The 21,846-nt window shown below is 38.1% G+C and overlaps 3 protein-coding genes across 3 annotated transcripts; all 3 read right to left on the bottom strand.

Moving 5' to 3' along the window:
* Positions 1-652: 652 nt before the first annotated feature.
* On the bottom strand, positions 653-20,839 carry LOC123774446 (leucine-rich repeat neuronal protein 1). The gene is made up of 3 exons (XM_045768783.2): positions 20,555-20,839; positions 6,178-8,691; positions 653-853 (listed from the first exon to the last, which is right to left on the bottom strand). The coding sequence occupies exon 2, from the start codon at positions 8,493-8,495 to the stop codon at positions 6,378-6,380; it is 2,118 nt and encodes a 705-aa protein (XP_045624739.1). The 5' UTR covers positions 8,496-8,691; positions 20,555-20,839; the 3' UTR covers positions 653-853; positions 6,178-6,377.
* LOC138354148 (coiled-coil domain-containing protein 8-like) lies at positions 13,503-14,009 on the bottom strand. The gene has a single exon (XM_069308036.1). The coding sequence runs from the start codon at positions 14,007-14,009 to the stop codon at positions 13,503-13,505; it is 507 nt and encodes a 168-aa protein (XP_069164137.1).
* LOC138354147 (coiled-coil domain-containing protein 8 homolog) lies at positions 14,088-14,924 on the bottom strand. The gene has a single exon (XM_069308035.1). It carries the CDS (start codon positions 14,922-14,924, stop codon positions 14,088-14,090), a length of 837 nt encoding a protein of 278 aa, XP_069164136.1.
* Positions 20,840-21,846: the final 1,007 nt, after the last annotated feature.

The raw sequence follows: 21,846 nt of genomic DNA, 5'->3' as shown, positions 1-21,846 counted from the left end.
ATATATATATATATATATATATATATATATATATATATATATATATATATATATATATATATACTTTATGGCCAATATTACAATTTAATCACGTTGAATACAAAAAGGTTAATTAATAATACACTTAAAACTCACCTGAAATTTCCGATGCTTCGATCTTCCAAAGCTCCTATATCAACTAATTATATAACGGCTCTTCTTTGTTCTCATCCGGATCTCATATAGAGTAAAGACTTAACATAACTCCCATCGTAGACTCATTCGAATCCTCATAATGAGAGAGAACCTTTCATATTGGATGAGAGACTTGTCTAAGTGGTGTAGAGTAGATTGAAGAAGCTTGGTGGTGTGGAGTAGATTGTCGTCCTCCCAAAGTTGCAAGGGAATAGAAGGCCTGTTCACTCTATTTCTGGTCGTGGGAGTTCTATTTAGAGCCAATGAACGACTTAGAGGATAGCGAGGAGGATAGCGAAGTATCTTGAGCTTATTTTTTTCTATATTTTCATTTTTTGAGTTTAGATATTTTGTTAGGATTTATATGTATAATATATATACATAAAACTCTTGTGGGTTTATATATATATATATATATATATATATATATATATATATATATATATATATATATATATATATATATCATTTTGTCTTCATTCATACATTAATTACTTGCATACAATGCTTAACTTGGAATATCATAATGTTTGGGATCAGGTCTCCATCTTATGTCGTGATCATATCCACAGCATATTGATAACGTGATATCTGCCGTTGCTTAAAGCATTGATGATCAATGCAATGTGCAATATATATATTCATTGCATTTTAGATCCTCCTGATTCATCTTCAGAACCTAAAAAAAAAGAGAAAGACTGAAAATAGTATTTTTAGATCTTGCAAGTTTTTTCATGCATAAATCAGATGAGTTAATGATGAATTATTGGTGAACCAAACTATGAGGAGAAAGCGCTAAGCCAGCATGATTTTACTGCACTTGGAAGTGATATGAGGATAAGGAGCTGGGATATGAGGACAAGGAGCTGGGATATGAGGACAAGGAGCTGGGATATGAGGATAAGGAGCTGGGATTTAGGGACAAGGAGCTGGGATATGAGGCCAAGGAGCTGGGGTATGAGGACAAGGAGCTGGGATATGGGGACAAGGAGCTGGGATATGAGGATAAGGAGCTGGGATTTAGGGACAAGGAGCTGGGATATGAGGCCAAGGAGCTGGGGTATGAGGACAAGGAGCTGGGATATGGGGACAAGGAGCTGGGATATGAGGACAAGGAGCTGGGATATGAGGGCAAGGAACTGGGATATGAGGACAAGGAGCTGGGATATGAGGATAAGAAGCTGGGGTATGAGGACAGGGAGCTGGGATATGAGGACAAGGAGCTGGGGTATGAAGATAAGGAGCTGGGATATGAAGACAAGGAGCTGGGATATGAGGACAAGGAGCTGGGATATGAGGACAAGGAGCTGGGATATGAGGACAAGGAGCTGGGGTATGAGGACAAGGAGCTGGGATATGAGGACAAGGAGCTGGATATGAGGACAAGGAGCTGGGATATGAGGACAAGGAGCTGGGATATGAGGACAAGGAGCTGGGATATGAGGACAAGGATCTGGGATATGAGGATAAGGAGCTGGGATATGAGGATAAGGAGCTGAGATATAGGGACAAGGAGCTTGGATATGAGGACAAGGAGCTCGGGTATGAGGACAAGGAGCTGGGATATGAGGACAAGGAGCTGGGATATGAGGACAAGGAGCTGGGGTATGAGGACAAGGAGCTGGGATATGAGGACAAGGAGCTGGGGTATGAGGACAAGGAGCTGGGATATGAGGACAAGGAGCTGGGATATGAGGACAAGGAGCTGGGATATGAGGATAAGGAGCTGGGATATGAGGACAAGTAGCTGGGATATGGGGTCAAGGAGCTGGAATTTGAGGATAAGGAGCTGGGATATGAGATCAAGGAGCTGGGATATGAGGACAAGGAACTTGGACATGAGGATAAGGAGCTGGGATATGAGGACAAGGAGCTGGGATATGAGGCCAAAGAGCTGTGATATGAGGACAAGTAGCATGGATATGAGGACAAGGAACTGGGTTATGAAGCCAAAGTTTAAAAAAAAACTTGTTCAACCACTTGGACCATAGGGGATCGAACGCCGACCTGCAAAAGCCAGTCCGCCGGTGAACCGACCAATCCAAATAGTTGAACTAATATCGTCGCCGAAGCACTAAATAACACAGTTAACATCATTTAGAACAATAACATAACGATAACTGACTATATATTAATATAAAAGCGCAAATCATTAATTAAATAAATTATAAAAAATATGCAAATACAGTAATTAACACAAGGTATTATAGGACTATCTATTATAGGGGAGCCGAGCGGACAGCACACTGGACTTGTGATCCTGTGGTCCTGGGTTCGATCCCAGGCGCCGGCGAGAAACAATGGGCAGAGTTTCTTTCACCCTATGCCCCTGTTACCTAGCAGTAAAATAGGTACCTGGGTGTTAGTCAGCTGTCACGGGCTGCTTCCTGGGGGTGAAGGCCTGGTCGAGGACCGGGCCGCGGGGACACTAAAGCCCTGAAATCATCTCAAGATAATGTTGAAGGGGTAATGGTCTTCAGATGCTATTAATAATGGGTCTTGTATGAGCTGTTGAATGGGATTGAACCGTCGAAGATTTCCTTTCGCGCCGAAATAGAAACCAGTTAGGTTAATCAGCGTCTTAATTTTTCCCTAGAACTACTTTTTCTTACTAGTTTTACACCCATGTCCCAAATTTATGATATATGGACAATGATAATGCTTAAGAAACATCTTGGAATAGAAGCCAGGTAATGGTTCGATCCACAGTGGAGGCGGAAACAAAGAGTGTCTTTCACCCTGATGCCGCTCTTCACCTAGCAGTAAATAGGTACCTGGGAGCTAGACAGCTGCTACGGGCTGCTTCCTGGGGGATAATAAAAAGAATGCCTGGTCGAAGGACCGGGCCGCGGGTACGCTAAGCCCCGAAATCATCTCAAGATAACCTCAAGATAACCTCAAGATAACCATAACACCACTGCCTTATCCAGTACTCAAACTTTCACTAACGAAACCTGTACATCTTACCTCAGCCATGGAGACCTCACAATTCTAGATTATTATTGTCATAAATAACCTCATAAGGCTTGAAGAAATCCCGTGTGTAGATTCGAACCCTCATCACAGCCCTGGTGGATTTGTTCATTTGATATATCACACTATTTTGGCTTGTGTGTGTGTAACCTCGTAGTACATAGGAGCCCATAAAGTGTTTAAAAAAATGTAACTAAACACCCATGATTGCGGGAAGATGTATAGGTTTCGTATCTAGTGTTCATATTCCCTTCGTTATTTGCATTTAAAATTTCTTTCAGCAAATTGGTGAATAGTTTTTTTGATAGCTATTAATTTTTCCTGGTTTTTCATTGCCTTGTTAGCTGGAAAACCTGCCTAGTTACCTGTTACCTCGTTAGCTGGCAACGTTTCTTAGTTGTTCACTGTTCAATTAGTTGCAAACTTTGCCTAGTTGTGTCGTTAGCTGACAATTTAGTCAAATTCATGATTGTCTCGTTAGCTGGAAGTTTGGTCTAGTTATACTTTATCTCGTTAGCTACGAACGTTGCCTAGTTACTCATTGCCTCGTTAGCTGACAACTTTGCTCAGCGCCTCGTGTAAGTCGGTTACTGGGGTGCGTTGCCTGAATTTATATTAGTTTAATTGCTCTATCTCAGAGTGTCTGATGCATCTTGCATAGCTCCCAGCCAGGAGTATATATATATATATATATATATATATATATATATATATATATATATATATATATATATATATATATATATATATATATATATATATATATGTATATATATATATATATATATATATATATATATATATATATATATATATTAGTATATTTTGGTAGCAGTCTTTCCTGTAGACATATATTATTAAATATGACCGAAATTCGGTCATATTTAATAATATATATATATATATATATATATATATATATATATATATATATATATATATATATATATATATATATATATATATATATATATATATATATATATATATTGTGTGTGTGTGTATGTCTTATGGTCCACCATATACAAATACCAAAGTGCTATGAGCAATAGTGGCTAACAAATTTCCACGATTTCTATACACTGGTTGGGATTAGGTTAGGTTAGGGTAGGTGTGTTGCTTGGATATGTACGTCTCTGGTTATGTTAGTCTGTTGTGGTTTGTAAATAGTGGATAATCCAAAGAATAGGCTGGTTATATAGCCATGCAATATGCTCCTTCTCCTTATAATTATCTTCAATCCCTCAGTTCTTAGTCTGTCGCATATCCCATCCATGGGTTATATAATCATTGTGGCTTAGTGTTTTCTCATTATTATCGTTTCCTGCGTTTGAACAACGACCATCTATTTTGGGGGCGAGATGTTTACAAGTTAGTACTGAAGGTAAGGGAAGTCTCAGAAGAATGTGGCAAGCCATTACGACTATATATAGCACTGGGAAGGGGTCAGGATAAGGATTTGGGATGGGACGGGGGAAAGGAATGGTGCCCAGATACTGGGTTACTGAGCCACATGCGAGTAGGAGTACTGGGAAGGTGTATGAGGATAGGGGTGAGGATAGTTCAGGTGACAACATATATTCTATTCCATATAACGTATAGGTGGGATCCATGCAGGTGCCTACATGGGATAGCAAAGCTTTTCTATCCTCACATAACCTCTATCCATTCTCATAATCAAAATCCATCATCCCATTCTCACAATAAATTGCATCCCACACATTCTATAAGGCTCTCTATCCTTGTAGGTCAATCCACCTCTGTCTATTCTCTTGGGTCAGTCTCCTAAGTTCAGCTAAAGTCCTATTGTGTCAGTTCCCTCGTATCCCGTCCTCGAATTTGTATAATGAACAAACAGTGACACACAGGAACGTAATTAAAGTCTTTCCTCTGCACCTTTGACCATTCGATTCACAAAGGCAATCCCATATGTGCGAAGGACATGGAATGGTTACTCACATCTAGATGAGTCCTGAGTCAAGAAAAATCAATTTCACTTTGTCGTTTTGCTGTCATTGTAAAACTCATCTCTCTGATGAGAGATGATGAGTCTCGTATGAGTGATGACTTCGTGTGAGTATCATTCATCTCTCACAGTGAATTGACATCTGTTCAACCTTCCACTGAGGTGGAACAGTGGGAATTGTTCACTGTATATGTTCTTCACTGATTCAGGTTCAGCGTGTTTAATAGTTCTGAAGAACACTGAGAACGATGGAACACAGGTTCATGTTGCTTTGAAATACATTGTTTTGTATTTCCAGTGTGGTTTACATATTTAACCTGTCGTATATTGTAATAATTTGTATAAGTTTTTATGTTCAAATGTTCTAATTCTAATTATGCGTTCATGAGCACATATGATGCGTGTGTGTGTGTGTGTGTGTGTGTGTGTGTGTGTGTGTGTGTGTGTGTGTGTGTGTGTGTGTGTGTGTGTGTGTGTGTGTGTGTGTGTGTGTGTGTGTGTGTGTGCGTATGTGTGTGTGTGTGTGTGTGTGTGTGTGTGTGTGTGTGTGTGTGTGTGTGTGTGTATGTGTGTGTGTGTGTGTGTGTGTGTGTGTGTGTGTGTGTGTGTGTGTGTGTGTGTGTGTGTGTGTGTGTGTGCGTATGTGTACTCACCTAGTTGTGCTTACCTAGTTGTACTTGCGGGGGTTGAGCTCTGGCTCTTTGGTCCCGCCTCTCAACCGTCAGTCAACAGGTGTACAGGTTCCTGAGCCTACTGGGCTCTATCATGTTGTGTGTGTGTGTGTGTGTGTGTGTGTGTGTGTGTGTGTGTGTGTGTGTGTGTGTTTTCCCAAACGTTCAAAATCATATATGATGCAAATCACTGATGGTCAAGTGGTTAAGATATCATGTACACCAGTTGAATTGTGCTCCTGGCGGTCTGGGTTCGAGTCACTTATAGGGTGTGGAGTTTTCAGTAGCATATATGCCTGGGGGACCATTCAAGCTTGTTGGCATAATGCAAATAAAAGGTTGTGTTGTAAAGTATATATTCATTGTTACCGAATAAATACCCACAGGACTTACCTCTGTGGAGAACAGGAGCAGTCTTCGAGTATGTTATGGCGTGCTGGTGGTGTAGGTGTGTCTATAGGACTGCTGCGAGGGGTAGAGAAGGCCCTCGTTCGAGGAGGAGGTGTTAGAGGCCCAGGTGACGAGGGATCCGCTGAACAACATGAAGTCCGACTCAGCAGCGAAGGATGGTACCCGTCGCCCGCTCCTAAACGTCAAGATCCAGTCAGAAGCGGCCGGTATAAGTTATCCAGTTGAATGATTGAGCCTTCGTTGCTCTTATCCGGCGTCTCGTACATCCGTTGTCGGTACTTCCTAGATAGAACGGACATGAGACACACTACTACAGTCATTACCAACACGATCCCAACTACGGCAGCGACGGCAACATTCGAGGTCCGGGAGATTCCTTGCATCATAAAGTCGACGTCTTGTGTGGTGGCGGCACAGCAGGAAATCTGGAGCCAGTAGCCGGTGCTATCCTCGTTACCGATACAGAAACGATAATGAGTTTCCGGCTCTAGACGACTGATAGTGAAGGTCTTCCTCGAAGGACTAGTCATGCTGAACCGTTTCTCACCTACTTCGCTGCCATTGGAGGCGAGTTCGGTGTAGACAATCTTGTAGGAAGGAAAGGCCCGGCGTTCAGTGCCGTTCCACACCAGTGTAACAAATGTTGATGAAATGCGAATCGGAAACAGATGCATATCAATGCCAGTGACATTGAGAGTTATGGAACTGTTAGTTTTATTAATTGCATTCTCAGCCACGCATGTGTATGACCCACGATCTGTTGGTTTGAGGTGATAGTACACTAATGTCCCAGGAGGGAAAAATCGACGTCTAACCTCATTCAAGGTGGAATTAACCAGCGATCCATCTGGTAAAAGCCAGTGTAATCTTGGCCGGGGTGAGCCTAGAGCACGGCATTCCAACACCTGGCGTTCACCAACTTTACCCAACACGTTCTGTGCTTGTGTCAAGTTGAGAACCGTAGGAGCACACATTCTGGGAAGTTTGGAGAGAATGACGTCTTTGAGCAGCTTATGTGCTAAAGTAGGAGGACTGTGGCACACTAAATGCTCAGGCTCTTGTAGGCTCACATTACCATTATCCCCTAGACCAATCAGCTGTCTCAACCACCTTACATTACAATCGCATCTAAGAGGGTTATTATGTATTGAGATCTCAACTCCTTCTGGCATATATTTAGCCATTTCTTTCTGTATACCTTCCAACTTATTATTATTAATCCGCAGTTCCTTCAGGGAATCCACATTCATGAAAGCTAGTGGATCTATATATGCTAACTTCTCATTGTTAATTATTTCAATCACCGTTATGTTAACTAGGTTGTAAAATGCTTTGGAATCTATGATATTGAGTTCTGGCATAAAACACAAACTGATCTTAGATACAGTGAGGTGGGAAAAATCAAGGGGTTTGATCTTGGTAAGTGGGTTTTGATCGAGAGTAAGAGTTTCCAACACTGGCAGACTCTGAAATGCCGAGGTTGGGATCCTCTCAAGTAGATTATCTTCCAGTGTCAGAGCCTGAAGACTTATAAGACCTGAAAAAGCACGTGGATCTACGGTAGAAATCCGATTTCCAGCCAGATATAGGCGCTCTAAGGACCCTAGGGCCCGAAACACAGATCCTGGTATGTTGTGTATCCTGTTATGGGCAAGATTTAGGACCACTAGGTGGTTCAGGCCATGGAACCATTCCTCGTACAACGAGCCCAGAAAGTTCTGTTCAAGATCGAGAGTTTGTAGTTTCTTGAGGTCAACCAAAGCTTCGTCTTCAATATAGTTGATCTTATTGTTTGAGAGCACAAGGTGTTCAAGCCCTTTTGGACCAACCAAGTTGTCGTGGAAGATGGTGGAAATTGTGTTCTTTCCCACATTTAGGTACACAAGACGTGACATGTTCTGAAACATGCCTCCTCTCCCGATGGACTTGATTCTATTGCCGGATAAATCAAGTTCTCTGAGGTCAATAAGTTGTGATAAGTTTCCCAAAACGTGGTAAATCGAGTTCCCCCTGACACTTAGCACTTGTAGATCACTTGGCAACTTATCTGGGAAACTTTTCATATTTGAAAACGAACAGTCAAAAGTAGTCAGTTCCTCGTGAAGGTGTTTAGAGAGAATGATTCCACAAGAACACCCTTCTAAACAGGAGGAGTTCGAGTCAGCCCGGAAGCCTCCTGCAGCCTCTACACTTCCCTCTACCGTCCTCCACAACACCAGAGCCTTCATCACCAACACCACAAAAGAGGACTGAAGATGTAATCTGCGTGTCGGAGGAGATTTCCTCCCCTTCGTCATCATTGCTGGCAAGATTGTCAGCCAATCTCACCATATGTGAAGGCGCTTGATCTCGTTCGCCAACCTCTCTACTTCGCTTCATGAAGTTCGTAGGGACCTGAGGACCTCGCTCAGAATACTCACACCTCCCTCATGTGATTCAACTCATACTCAGCAACAGGTTTCATAATCTGCAACTTTGTCCTTTCCTTGCCAGTTCCTGAAAAAAAAAAAATAACGTTAGTTTTCGCTAATAAAATACATATACACAATTTGGGTAAATAAACATCTACACATTTGAAATAGTTATATCGGATATTAACTATAAATAGCTTTTATAATATGTAACATAAAATTAATTATTGCAGTTTTAATGTTTTACTTAAAGACTGAACCTCTGAAAAAAAATTTCTTTATATATATATATATATATATATATATATATATATATATATATATATATATATATATATATATATATATATATATATATATATATATATATATATATCGTACCTAGTAGCCAGAACGCACTTCTCAGCCTACTATGCAAGGCCCGATTTGCCTAATAAGCCAAGTTTTCCTGAATTAATATATTTTCTCTAATTTTTTTCTTATGAAATGATAAAGCTACCCATTTCATTATGTATGAGGTCAATTTTTTTTTTATTGGAGATAAAATTAACGTAGATATATGACCGAACCTAACCAACCCTACCTAACCTAACCTAACCTATCTTTATAGGTTAGGTTAGGTTAGGTAGCCGAAAAAATTAGGTTAAGTTAGGTTAGGTAGTCGAAAAGCAATTAATTCATGAAAACTTGGCTTATTAGGCAAATCGGGCCTTACATAGTAGGCTGAGAAGTGCGTTCTGGCTACTAGGTACGACATATATATATATATATATATATATATATATATATATATATATATATATATATATATATATATATATATATATATATATATATATATATATATATATATATATATACTAACATATTTTCCTAAACGGCACTAAAGCCCAAACTGTGTTAAGTGAACCTATATATTTATCTCACCATTCTCCTTTGTTGAGGCATAATACTTGACTGAGACTTCAAATGCTCTTAAGGTCCCTCAACCAGGTAGTGACCTCGACAGTGACCTCGACAGTGACTGTGACAGTGACAGTAACTGTGACAGTAACTGTGACTGTGACAGAGACGGAAGGTATGTGAATACCATTACAGTTCAGAATGAAAATTTAAATTATACTTTTTTACGCTCCAAATGCGCGTGTTTACATATTCCAATATATTACCGAAGGACTTTGCATGAACAGACAAACATAATCTTGCAAACAAAACCGCTTGATATCATTCTGAAAATTTAAAAAAAAATGTATGTTTAACACGCGAGAAGATTAATAAATGCATGAATGAAAACAAAAGTAAAATTAACTCTTAGGAACCCTTTAATATAGAAAAACTAGGTAGGTTGCACAATTGGGGGCCGACCCCTACCCGCCTATGACAGCCCTATATATATATATATATATATATATATATATATATATATATATATATATGTATATATATATATATATATATATATATATATATATATACATATATATATATATATTTAGTACTGGAATGTACAAACTTGATCCATTTTTAAGTTATAATATTGCACAACAGTTTAAGAAACAACTCTGATAGAGAGGCTTACAATGTCTCATTATAATTGTATATTCATATATTGTGTGTTCATGAGGCTTTTCTTTAATCTTTCATCCTTATTCTCTGACCGCTTAATCCTCTTTGACCATTCTAAGCTAAGCTATACCTTTTTTGGTTAATTACACCTGACCAACCCTAGGGATGGGTTGGTCAGGTGTCGGCCTATATATCCTCCCCCTTCTCCCTTCTCCTTAGTCAGTCTGGTGTTGACAAAGGCTTTAACAAAGCCGAAACGTTCACCTCATTTCATATTTCTCTGTGGATTTTCCGCATAAAATGATCAGTGTTTTGTGATCGTTAATTGCATATATATATATATATATATATATATAACAATCCTTTGTATTGGGAGCAATGGGATCGACCCTGACCCATTCATGTTGGTCACCTTCCCGTCATCAATCCCTGTGCAAAGTTTGGTGAAACTAGCCGGAGACCTCTGGTCACCAACATTATTCAGACAGAAATTTTCTCTTATTGATAAGATGTAAATATTTTCTCAATTATAATTTTAAACAACCCTTCCCCTAAAATGCATATTTTTCAATAAATTCAATTATTAATGGAAATTAAATTGAAATTGGGTACGGTGCGAGTAAATGTTTGAATATTGGACTGAGTTTATGATGTTAGACTTCTCTCATACGCTTTGGTGTTGATTTATTTGACTGTGGTGGGAGGGAAGTGGTAGGTGTTAGATGGTTGTGGGAGGGGGTGGTGGGTCTTAGATGGTTGTGGGAGGGGGGTGGTAGGTGTTAAATGGTTGTGGGAGAGAGTGGTGGTAGTGTGGTAAATCCCAAACCTCACATCCACATAACCTTAGACACTGTAAACATTAATTTCCTCCAGATATCATCATGACCAAATTCAGATTTCTAATATCAGGAAAATAGACAAGATTTTCTATTTCCTTTGAGGAAATAATATTCTCCAAAGGAAAATAGACAAGATTTTCTATTTCCTTTGAGGAAATCATATTCCCCAGATGATTTTCAGAATACTTTATTGCAATCTCAATTGCATGGTAATTTTTCTTTGAGATCAATAGAAAAATTAATCCTGTGAGCTAAAGGTTCTACAACACATTTTGCAGGATTGAATGTTGGGTTATGTTCTGCAAGACATATTTCACATATTTCTTTAAAATGTTCCATAAGATCTTGGGTCGAGTAGAATTAGATCAACATAACAGAAAAATATTGACCTTAGTTCTGCCTGTAACAGCTAGATTGACTTCCTCTTAGCTGTCTCAATTATGTATCAAGATGTGTCTGGCCGGATGGCTATTGGCCGGCTGGGATAAAACTTTGGCTTCAACATAAAAGTTTAAGAACAGTTGGATGAGTTTATAGACCAGCACCAGAACTCTAGGGCTAAACTCCATTGGTTGAACCCAGTTTCAGGAGTTACTAACAGGGCTCCATCAACCAAATTACTCCAGATGGAGCTTATCCTCCTAAAATCAATACCTGCAATTGATTCTCGAAACATCAATGAAGCAATGATACCCAACAGGTACCGTTTCCAAGAAACCATTCCATCCCCCCGTCCCATCCCAAATCCTTATCCTGACCCCTTCCAAGTGCCATATAATCGTAATAGCTTGGTGCTTATCCCTGACAATTCCCTCCTTCGTCAGATCCAGGATTCTGGTCTCATGACGAATCATTAATAATTTAAATTCAACATTAATTCCAAGTTGAGGATGTTGATTTGGCGTTGAATTAACGTTGCTATTGGCTATTGTGCCCACTAGGGGAATGTTGCAAAATAGTTTTCCGTTGTTGCAAAGACTTGACACCTCCCCTAAGCATTCCATCATTGCTTCCTAACCAGAATTCACGTATGATAATTAATATTAGTTAAGAACTCGTGGACCAGAGGCCTCCAGCAGCCCAGCTGGCAGTGGCAGCTACCAGCCAGGTCCCGTGCACCTCTGGCCTTTATATATATATATATATATATATATATATATATATATATATATATATATATATATAATATATATATGTATGTGTATATATATATATATCCATCCAAGTTCCTCATCCAAGGACGAGGAACTGGGGTATGAGGACAAGGAACTGGGATACGAGGACAAGGAGCTGGGGTATGAGGACAAGGAGCTGGGGTATGAGGACAAGGAACTGGGATATGAGGACAAGGAACTGGGATACGAGGACAAAGAACTTTGGTATGAGGACAAGGAACTGGGGTATGAGGACAAGGAGCTGGGGTATGAGGACAAGGAACTGGGGTATGAGGACAAGGAACTGGGATACGAGGACAAGAAACTTTGGTATGAGGACAAGGAACTGGGGTATGAGGACAAGGAACTGGGATACGAGGACAAAGAACTTTGGTATGAGGACAAGGAACTGGGGTATGAGGACAAGGAACTGGGATATGAGGACAAGGAACTGGGGTGTGAGGACAAGGAGCTGGGGTATGAGGACAAGGAACTGGGATATGAGGACAAGGAACTGGGGTATGAGGACAAGGAACTGATATATAAGGAATGAGGGAAGGAATGATACCCAACCTATTAGACCACTGATAATATAAAAATGAGACCCAGTCCTAATATAAGAATGAAACCCAACCAATTCGGTTGCATTTCAACTAATTACAAGCTAAATGGGATACGTTGGTTAATGGGCAAATGATCCATTCAATGTCTTTCAAGATTAACACCAAATTAGTGGGATTTCTACTCATTTGATTCTATGTTTGCTGTTTTTGCTTCAAACTTCCTTGTCCTTATTTGGAGTTTATTTAACTTTATTTCCTTTACATAATCAATAATGTCTGCTTTACTTATATTATCTGTATCTTGGGAAAATTTGAAATAATCATTTGATTATTTTATTTCTAAAAAATATAGAATATAGAATTTTTTATTTCTAAAAAATATAGATAGTTGAGATTTTTTATCTCAACTATCTCAATTTCTGTTTCTCTATCTATTTATTTTTCTATTTCTAAAGCTGTTTTCTATGACTGGAATATCTCTGAAATCCTTGATTTAGCTTCTTTAGACAGCTTGCACTGTTTCTTCTTTAACTAGTAAGCTATAATAGATTCTTTAGCTTTCTTAGAACCTAAAGTTCACAAGCTTAACTTCCTGATAACATTTTACTTCTCCTAGCTTTCATAGCTTTACACGATACCTAAGCTTCTAAAAGCTATTAAGCATCCAAGCCTCTCTAGCTGTCCTTACTGGAAGCTTAAACCAGCTACCATAGCTCTCAAATCTACCTAAGCTTCCGAACTTACCTTAGCTTCCAAAAAATACAGAATAGCTCCCTAAACTATTTTAGCTTCCAATACTCCCCAAGCTCCCGAAGCTACTCTAACTTCCATTGATATTCTAGCTTCCTTAGATACTCTAGCTTCCTTAGATACTCTAGCTTCCTTAGATACTCTAGCTTCCTTAGATACTCTAGCTTCCATAGATACTCTAGCTTCCATAGATACTCTAACTTCCACAGATACTCTAGCTTCCATAGATACTCTAGCTTCCATAGATAATCTGGCTTTCATAGATACTCTAGCTTCCATAGATACTCTAGCTTCCTTAGATACTCTAGCTTCCATAGATACTCTAGCTTCCATAGATACTCTAGCTTCCATAGATACTCTAACTTCCACAGATACTCTTGCTTTCATAGATATTCTAGCTTCCATAGATACTCTAACTTCCACAGATACTCTTGCTTTCATAGATATTCTAGCTTCCATAGATACTCTGGCTTTTATAGATACTCTAGCTTCCATAGATACTCTAGCTTCCATAGATACTCTAGCTTCCATAGATACTCAAGCTTCCTTAGATACTCTAACTTCCATAGATACTCTAACTTCCATAGATACTCTAGCTTCGACAGATACTCAAGCTTCCATAGATACTCTAGCTTCCATAGATACTCTAGCTTCCATAGATACTCTAGCTTCCATAGATACTCTAGCTTCCATAGATACTCTAGCTTCCATAGATACTCTAGCTTCCATAGATACTCTAGCTTCCTTAGATACTCTAACTTCCACAGATACTCTAGCTTCCATAGATACTCTAGCTTCCATAGATACTCTGGCTTTCATAGATACTCTAGCTTCCATAGATACTCTAGCTTCCTTAGATACTCTAGCTTCCTTAGATACTCTAGCTTCCATAGATACTCTAGCTTCCATAGATACTCTAACTTCCACAGATACTCTTGCTTTCATAGATATTCTAGCTTCCATAGATACTCTAACTTCCACAGATACTCTTGCTTTCATAGATATTCTAGCTTCCATAGATACTCTGGCTTTTATAGATACTCTAGCTTCCATAGATACTCTAGCTTCCATAGATACTCTAGCTTCCATAGATACTCTAGCTTCCTTAGATACTCTAACTTCCATAGATACTCTAACTTCCATAGATACTCTAGCTTCGACAGATACTCTAGCTTCCATAGATACTCTAGCTTCCATAGATACTCTAGCTTCCATAGATACTCTAGCTTCCTTAGATACTCTAACTTCCATAGATACTCTAACTTCCATAGATACTCTAGCTTCGACAGATACTCTAGCTTCCATAGATACTCTAGCTTCCATAGATACTCTAGCTTCCATAGATACTCTAGCTTCCATAGATACTCTAGCTTCCATAGATACTCTAGCTTCCATAGATACTCTAGCTTCCATAGATACTCTGGCTTCCATAGTCTCTTGCAACATTTTCCCGCCATCTCTGGAGGAGCCCCGAGGCGTGTGCAGTGTGTGAAGGTAAAGTAGATGGCGGGCAGTTACTCCAAGAGCGTAAAGTCGGAAATAAAAAAAGGAAATGGGAATAAATTGAGGAGAAACGAAGAGCAGAGAGACCCTATAGAGGCGAGGTTCTCTTCCATGTGACAGGGGACCATTCCACACCCCTCTTTTCCACAATGTCCCCCCGCCCCCCCATACACACACTTTGGATTAAGAGTCAGCAACACTATGCCTGGTTCAGCTTCACTCACCTTAAATGACTGGAGAAAAATGGCCCTCCCAAGGGGGTCATAGACCCCCAGTAATCCAATCACCCAAGTTCCATGAACGAACAATTGTTTTTTGCTAGAGAGAGAGAGATAGAACCACTGTAGAGACAGACAGACAGAATGGCTATTTCTACTATGCAGAAAAACCGCTGTTTCTGCTGGAGTAAAATGCTTACTAAATGACAATGTCTTTTCCTGTCTGAAATTTGAATCTAAATTGACTATTTTATAAATGTTATGTAAATTCCTCCATTCCCTTTTATGTACCAGAGGTGAACCTTCTGGCCATTTTTTAGTATTCTTTTGTTGAAAGTCCCAAGCATAAATATTTTAAATTCACTGTTGATCTGCAAAAAAAGCCTTTTACCTTTTGTTAAGGATTTGAAGAATTCAAGTGAGATTATTTTATGGACGTTATGTACAGAAAAGGGTCGTCACTTCCCTAGGGGGAAAGTATCTAAAGATACCGTTAATCTCCCAGGGGAAAGTATCTAAAGATACCGTCAATCCCCCAAGGATAAGCCTGGCAAATGACACTGATGAAACAATGTCTCTATGTTCATTAATTGTTCAATTAATGTAAATGTATGTTTTTCCAACGTTTATAAGACGTTAAATAAACGTTAATTGATGAAATATTGATCCATTTAACGTTGATCAATGTTGATTAATTGCTCAATTATGTTTTTTTGCTGGGGATCTTATAGTTAAAGTTAAAAACTATTAATCTTTTTGACTGAAACTTTTCTTTTTTGAAAAACTATTTAATCTTTTTGTTTTTGACTATTAATCAAAATATTTTTTGCATACTTGTATATTATTTAATATTGGTAAAAATTAATTGAGTAAGAAATTTATTTTTAAATAATGGTAATCATTTAAACATTGTTGAGATAAGGATTAACATGTATTGGACTATTCTTAGTACATATGTCTCACTAAACTGTATATATATTTAGGGCTGAGAATTAATATGTAATTTCCTCTCAAGATAACTCACCAAAATGTTAAATAAAAAGAAAATTAAATTCATCAAATCTTACATATAATGGACTGACAAAAAACTGTTTTATGTAAATTAATTTAAATTTGTAATGTCAAATATAAATTAATTGGGTAAAATGTTCTTAAATATATATATATATATATATATATATATATATATATATATATATATATATATATATATATATATATATATATATATATATATATATGTTTCTCTATTTTGCCCTGAGAGCGCCAGAAATCTAACGAGCATTGGAAGTCATAAAAAAATGTGAGGTGGAAATTCCATTGGCTTGGACTGGAATAGCGACGGTATCGTACAGGCTCCGCGTTCGATCCCCGAAGGTCCAAAGTGTTTGAATACCGTTCTTTCACCCTTACAACTATAATGTCTCTAATTAAAAACAAATAATTATTATACAAATTATCTCTCTAAAGGATTTTCTGAGTAATACCCAGATAATTCATTGTGTCGAGGGACAGGTAGCCAGTGTATGTATACATGTTAGGCTTATATTAAGGTAACCCCTTTCCCCCCCCTTTCCCCCCCCCCAGGGTCGAATTACTAACCTCACCTAGGATTCAACACCACACAACTAGCTGACTAACTCCTTGATACCTATTTACTGCTAGGTGAACAGAGGCATTAGATGAAACAAAACGCTCCCAATAATTTTTGTCCGGTCCGGGATTCGAACCCGGAATTTCTCGATTGTGAGCGGGGAACGAACCTAACTGCACTACCGAGTCCAGCAAAAATTACTCAATAACACAGAAACCCAAGTTTTTGGTATACAAATCCACAAGGGCCATGACGAGGATTCGAACCTACGTCCGAGAGCATCCCAGACGCTGCCTTAATCGACTGAGCTACGACATGGTCAAAAGAAGTTGAAAACGTGATTTTATTATTATTATTATTATTAGTATTATTTTCTGCCACAGACGTGGCCAGACATTTACAATGCTAACCACAATATGTGATTTATGAATCAAATCAGAGATGTGATTTATGATTTCTGTTTCTTTGTGATCTTAGAATTGTGATTTCTGTTTCTTTGTGATCTCAGAATTGTGATTTCTGTTTCTTTGTGATCTTAGAATTGTGATTTCTATTTCTTTGTGATCTCAGAATTGTGATTTCTATTTCTTTGTGATCTTAGAATTGTGATTTCTATTTCTTTGTGATCTCAGAATTGTGATTTCTGTTTCTTTGTGATCTTAGAATTGTGATTTCTATTTCTTTGTGATCTCAGAATTGTGATTTCTGTTTCTTTGTGATCTCAGAATTGTGATTTCTGTGTCCAAGTTTTTGGTTCTTGGGAAGAAAGTATTTTTGTGTCTGCTTATGCCTCTACTGTATTGAGGACGACTGTTATTTCTCTTCAAGCTTTGCTTTCTCCTTTATATCAGCTTAGATAAGACGTCTTAGAGGTTCCCGAGGGCTGTGATCTCCTTATCTAGACGCATTGACGAATGCACTGACGCATTGACACGCATCTCCAGCCTTTAAGACGCATTCCCTAAGCTGTCTTATCCTAAGTTCATCTGCTAAAATTATATTAATTTTTATATATAGAGAGGTATACTTCTTCGACTCGGTGAGAATACACTGAGTTTACTTTTGTTCTGGACTATGTTCAAGATATATGTAAACTTGCTTGCTGGTTATGAAACTTAATAACCATACAGAAGTTGTTTGGCAGTAGTAACCTTCCAGAGGTTAAAAGGTTTTAATAACCCCCAGTGCTTGATAAGCCTTAGAAACACTCCAGAGGTTTATAATCTTCAATATCTCTTGAGTGGTTGATAAGCATTGATAACGTTTCAAAGATTATTGGCCCCTTAATAAAGATTAAGAGGTTGTTAACCCTTAATAACCCTTTTGTGGCTGATAAGCCTTACTTCTCGTCTAGAGGGTTGATAAGACTTTATTTATTTACACTTTATTCATAAAATCATCGAGATATCCGCCAGAAATACTGTAAACATAGACATGATATCTTACAAACATTTGACGACAAGAAAATATATCAGATAACCAGCAGGAATTACTAATTTAAGGATCGTTCACGCTAATTAGTCTGTGAGTTGAGTCCTTAAAGCTTAGTGCAATCTCCGAGGCAAAGCACACTTCAAAACTTAACTAAGTTCAAGAAGAGTGTTGCTAAGGATCTTCAATCATTCACAGTTTTCCAAAAAACAGTAATTCCAAGTTTGCTTTTCGAACAGGAAGTCACTTTATTCCAGATATTACTGTGATTTTCCAGCTTTATTCACAGTTGTTACTCGATAAATAACACTGTTACATAGAGTACTGTTTGTTGTAACACCGTCACACACTGCCTACGGTGACACCGTCACACAGGCCACAGCCAGTAACTGCCTGTAAATTGTTAGGCAATTTACAGGAAAATATCACTATACTCCACCATGTAACACTATCCTCCACCATGGCTCACTATACTCCACCATGGCTCACTATACTCCACCATGTCACACTATACTCCACCATGGCTCACTATACTCCACCATGTCACACTATCCTCCACCATGTCACACAATCCTCCACCATGGCTCACTATACTCCACCATGTCACACTATCCTCCACCATGGCTCACTATACTCCACCATGGCTCACTATACTCCACCATGTCACACTATCCTCCACCATGTCACACTATACTCCACCATGGCTCACTATACTCCACCATGTCACACTATACTCCACCATGGCTCACTATACTCCACCATGTCACACTATCCTCCACCATGGCTCACTATACTCCACCATGTCACACTATACTCCATCATGGCTCACTATACTCCACCATGTCACACTATCCTCCACCATGTCACACTATACTCCACCATGGCTCACTATACTCCACCATGTCACACTATACTCCACCATGGCTCACTATACTCCACCATGTCACACTATCCTCCACCATGTCACACTATCCTCCACCATGGCTCACTATACTCCACCATGTCACACTATCCTCCACTATGGCTCACTATACTCCACCATGGCTCACTATACTCCACCATGTCACACTATACTCCACCATGGCTCACTATACTCCACCATGTCACACTATCCTTCACCATGGCTCACTATCCTCCACCATGGCTCACTATACTCCACCATGTCACACTATCCTCCACCATGGCTCACTATACTCCACCATGGCTCACTATACTCCACCATGTCACACTATACTCCACAATGGCTCACTATACTCCACCATGTCACACTATCCTCCACCATGTCACACTATCCTCCACCATGGCTCACTATACTCCACCATGGCTCACTATACTCCACCATGTCACACTATACTCCACCATGGCTCACTATCCTCCACCATGGCTCACTATACTCCACCATGTCACACTATCCTCCACCATGTCTCACTATCCTCCACCATGGCTCACTATCCTCCACCATGTCTCACTATCATCAGGTGGTTCACTCAGTACCTTCATCATACACAAAGTATGATGATAGATATCATACAGAGTTCACTAGTTTTGCTGCTATTCATCCAATCATACATGGTAATGTATAGCTCAGCCCATATTGTTGACATACTCAATACAACCGTATACATGCATGTATAAGTCTCTATTATTGTTGTTAATAATCATACATTGTATAACCTTCGGGGTTAATAGATCATACATACTTCATACATACTCCAAACACACTCATACAAGTTCTTAAAGTTTATTTAATTAATTTATGATTTACAATTATAATTGTTGATAATTTTTTTATTATTTTGTATATTTTGGTCCAAAGTTTAGTGATGGAACCTAAAAACTATTCAGCACTATTAATAGTGTGTTAACTACCAATTAATGGTAGCCTTAAGTTAATGGAGTGTCTGAAGGCTCGTCTGCTAGTCCCCATTTCAACCTTTGTAATGGTTTGGGTTTAATGAATTGCCTATTATTTTATTATGGTTAATTACAGCTGTATTTTCTGTATTTTTTTATCAATAAATACAATCAAAATGCTGTGATTGGATGATGCCAAAATGCAACAGGTTCTGTTGCAAGCTAATTGTGTTTGTATATTATATATAATAAGGTATATTAATTAGTTGTCATATACCTTTGTATATAAAATATGGCTGTATATTTTATGAGTGTTTTACCTGTGCTGGCATTCTAGTTTTCATTTATTATTTGTGTCTTAATGTATAGTTTAGGCCTACGAGATTTGCTAAATGGAAGGCCAAAAGTTTGTTCTGTTTCAGTTTCAAGTTTCATCACATATGGGATATTCATCTGATTATAATATAATTACTCACCTGGTAGTTACTGAAGGGTAGTTAAGAAGCAGAATGATTCAAAGAATCCATTTATCACCTTGTCTTATAACACAAATATAAATGTTTAAGAAATCTTTATATACGTTGAATTCAGATTTCCAACCTCCTCATTTCAAATTACACCAATGAGGCTCATTAAATTTTAAATCAGTCACTTATTAAACTTCATTTAGCATCACTAATCCACTCGTTATCCCTTGTAGACGAGACTTGGGTTAAACACGACAGCCACAGAGTTTCTGGGGAGTGGGAGAGCGACACCCTCTCCCTACACCGTCTGAAGGGCAACTGAGTCCTAGTCACTGCGTATAGCCGATCTGACCCGCCCCTCTGAGCAAGAGTTGCCATATATATATATATATTCCTTCCACCACACATATATATATATACATATACATATATACTTACACCTCCTATCTTTATTACGAGTTTTCACATCAGTATTTATTGTTTTTGCAATGTAAATATTATTTCTTTATCTTATTCGTATTATTTTCACTTTATTTTTAATTATAATTAATATAATCAGATTTTTTTTTGCAATTATTATTATTTGATTAATATATTATCATAAGATAGTTTTGGTTTGAGGCAATTCGAACTGCACCATTTTTTAAGATTCGTTTGAAGCAGTTAGGGCTTGTTTCAGCTTGTTCTGTTCGTGTAAATGGAACATGTGTTCCCTACAGACACATGTTGTATATATTGTTTCTGCGTATGTTGCTCTTGAGGAAGAGAGAGAGAGTGTGCAACAATCTAGAAACAATTAATGCAACAATCAATACATCTCGATCACATATTATCATATATATTATAAAATATGTAACTGATTATCTTTCTCTACATATTTTTCATTCTATAAATAGTTACAAATTTATCATTCAGAATGATTAATATTTATATATTTATCCTTCTTTAATGAAAAAAAATTTATTTTAAAATTATTTAATTTTCATTTTTTTAAAATTGTACATTTATATATACATAAATGCATTTATTATCTGTATATATGAATGTATACATATGCCAAGATATGTATTACACATTTTGGATTCCTTTATACATTCTTCTATTTAGAAATTTAGAAATTCGTTTTGGCGGGACAGGAAGCCTGTGAATATATAGTCTTTACGTATATATCGAGGCTCTTTCCTGTTATATAGACCAAGTGTGATTATAGTGCCAAGAATTTATAAAAATAGCCTTGTTATATAGGCCTATTGGGCCTATAGTGCTAGAACATATATTAGTATCCCTATTATATAGGCCTA

The sequence above is a fragment of the Procambarus clarkii genome, chromosome 61 (genome assembly GCF_040958095.1).
Source record: "Procambarus clarkii isolate CNS0578487 chromosome 61, FALCON_Pclarkii_2.0, whole genome shotgun sequence".
Classification (NCBI taxonomy): Eukaryota; Metazoa; Arthropoda; class Malacostraca; order Decapoda; family Cambaridae; genus Procambarus; species Procambarus clarkii.
This window is presented reverse-complemented; position numbering and strand designations above follow the sequence as displayed.